This window comes from Terrapene carolina, unplaced genomic scaffold (genome assembly GCF_002925995.2).
Source record: "Terrapene carolina triunguis isolate 2854851 unplaced genomic scaffold, T_m_triunguis-2.0 Scaffold37926, whole genome shotgun sequence".
Taxonomy (NCBI): Eukaryota; Metazoa; Chordata; order Testudines; family Emydidae; genus Terrapene; species Terrapene triunguis.
Window position 1 is genome coordinate 1 of NW_020702277.1, and position 1061 is coordinate 1061.

The following is a 1061-nucleotide window of genomic DNA, read 5'->3' on the forward strand; positions in this document are numbered from 1 at the left end:
GAGGAGACGGTGAGGTTGTTCCGACAGCCTGGGGGGGCAGATGGGGGTCAGCAGGGGACGCTGTGGGGAGCAGGGTGGGGCCCTGGCTGGGGAGCCCCCGGTGACCCCAGTGCTGGCAGGGGGGTCTGGGGGGTCTGGCCTCACCTCCTGTCACCTCCAGCTGGATGGGGGGCTCGGCCCCAGACTCCCCGTGGCACGTGAAGGTCCCTGAGTCGCTCATGACCAGGTCCCGGAGCAGCAGGGCCCCCAGGCCGGAGGGGTGGGGATCCAGGCGCCCCTTGAACTGGTCCAGGGGGGGCTCCGGCCCGGGGGGCAGACGGGCGATTTCGAGCTGGTCTCCGGGGTCGCCGGCGCATTTGGGGTATCGGGGGGACCAGACCCAGCGCAGCCGGGGGCCCCGGGCCCCACAGGGCAGCAGGATCTGACCCCTGGCCCCCCGCACCTCCAGCCGTGGGGGGGAACCTGGGAGCGGGAGAGTGTTAGCTGTGCCCCTCACTCCCGACCCGCAGGCCCGGTAACCCAGCCCTGCCCCCACCCAGCTCTGCCGGTGCCCCTCACTCCCGACCCGCAGCCCCCTAGTAGCCCAGTCCTGCCCTCCCCAGCTCTGCCAGTGCCCCTCACTCCTGACCCGCAGCCTCACTAGTCCCCCCCTTCTCCCAGGTCTCCCGGTGCCCCTCACTCCCGACCCGCAGCCCCTGCTACCCCAGCCCTGCCCCCCCCACGAGCTCTGCCGGTGCCCCTCACCCCACAGCAGGCCGGGCGCCAGCAGGGCCAGCAGGACCCAGACGGCCGAGCCCATCGGTTCAAGGCGTCTCCCCGCTAGGGTCCGCGTCTCACTCCAGGGTAGGAACCAATGGGGGGACGGATGGGGGGAGCCGTCATTGTTGGCGCCTCCGGGGCTGAGTCACAGGCCGGGGCCCTTATCATGCCAGCCCAGACTTCCCCCGGCCCCAGTCTGCCGGGAGCTGAACCAGCCGCTGCCAGCTGCCTTTGCCACACAGCGTTCACTCTGAAACCTAACGACGGCTGCTCCACTGCTGTTTGTGCCTGTGAACCCCACC

At 71.3% G+C, this 1061-nt stretch overlaps 1 protein-coding gene across 1 annotated transcript; it reads right to left on the minus strand.

The window, feature by feature from the left end:
- Positions 1–8: 8 nt before the first annotated feature.
- On the minus strand, positions 9–799 carry LOC115271540 (megakaryocyte and platelet inhibitory receptor G6b-like; the record flags this gene model as incomplete). Its single annotated transcript, XM_029914360.1, has 3 exons — positions 745–799; positions 145–462; positions 9–28 (listed from the first exon to the last, which is right to left on the minus strand). Coding segments are annotated over exons 1-3 (393 nt in total), but the record flags the coding sequence as incomplete, so codon positions are not given.
- Between the last annotated feature and the right edge of the window lie 262 nt (positions 800–1061).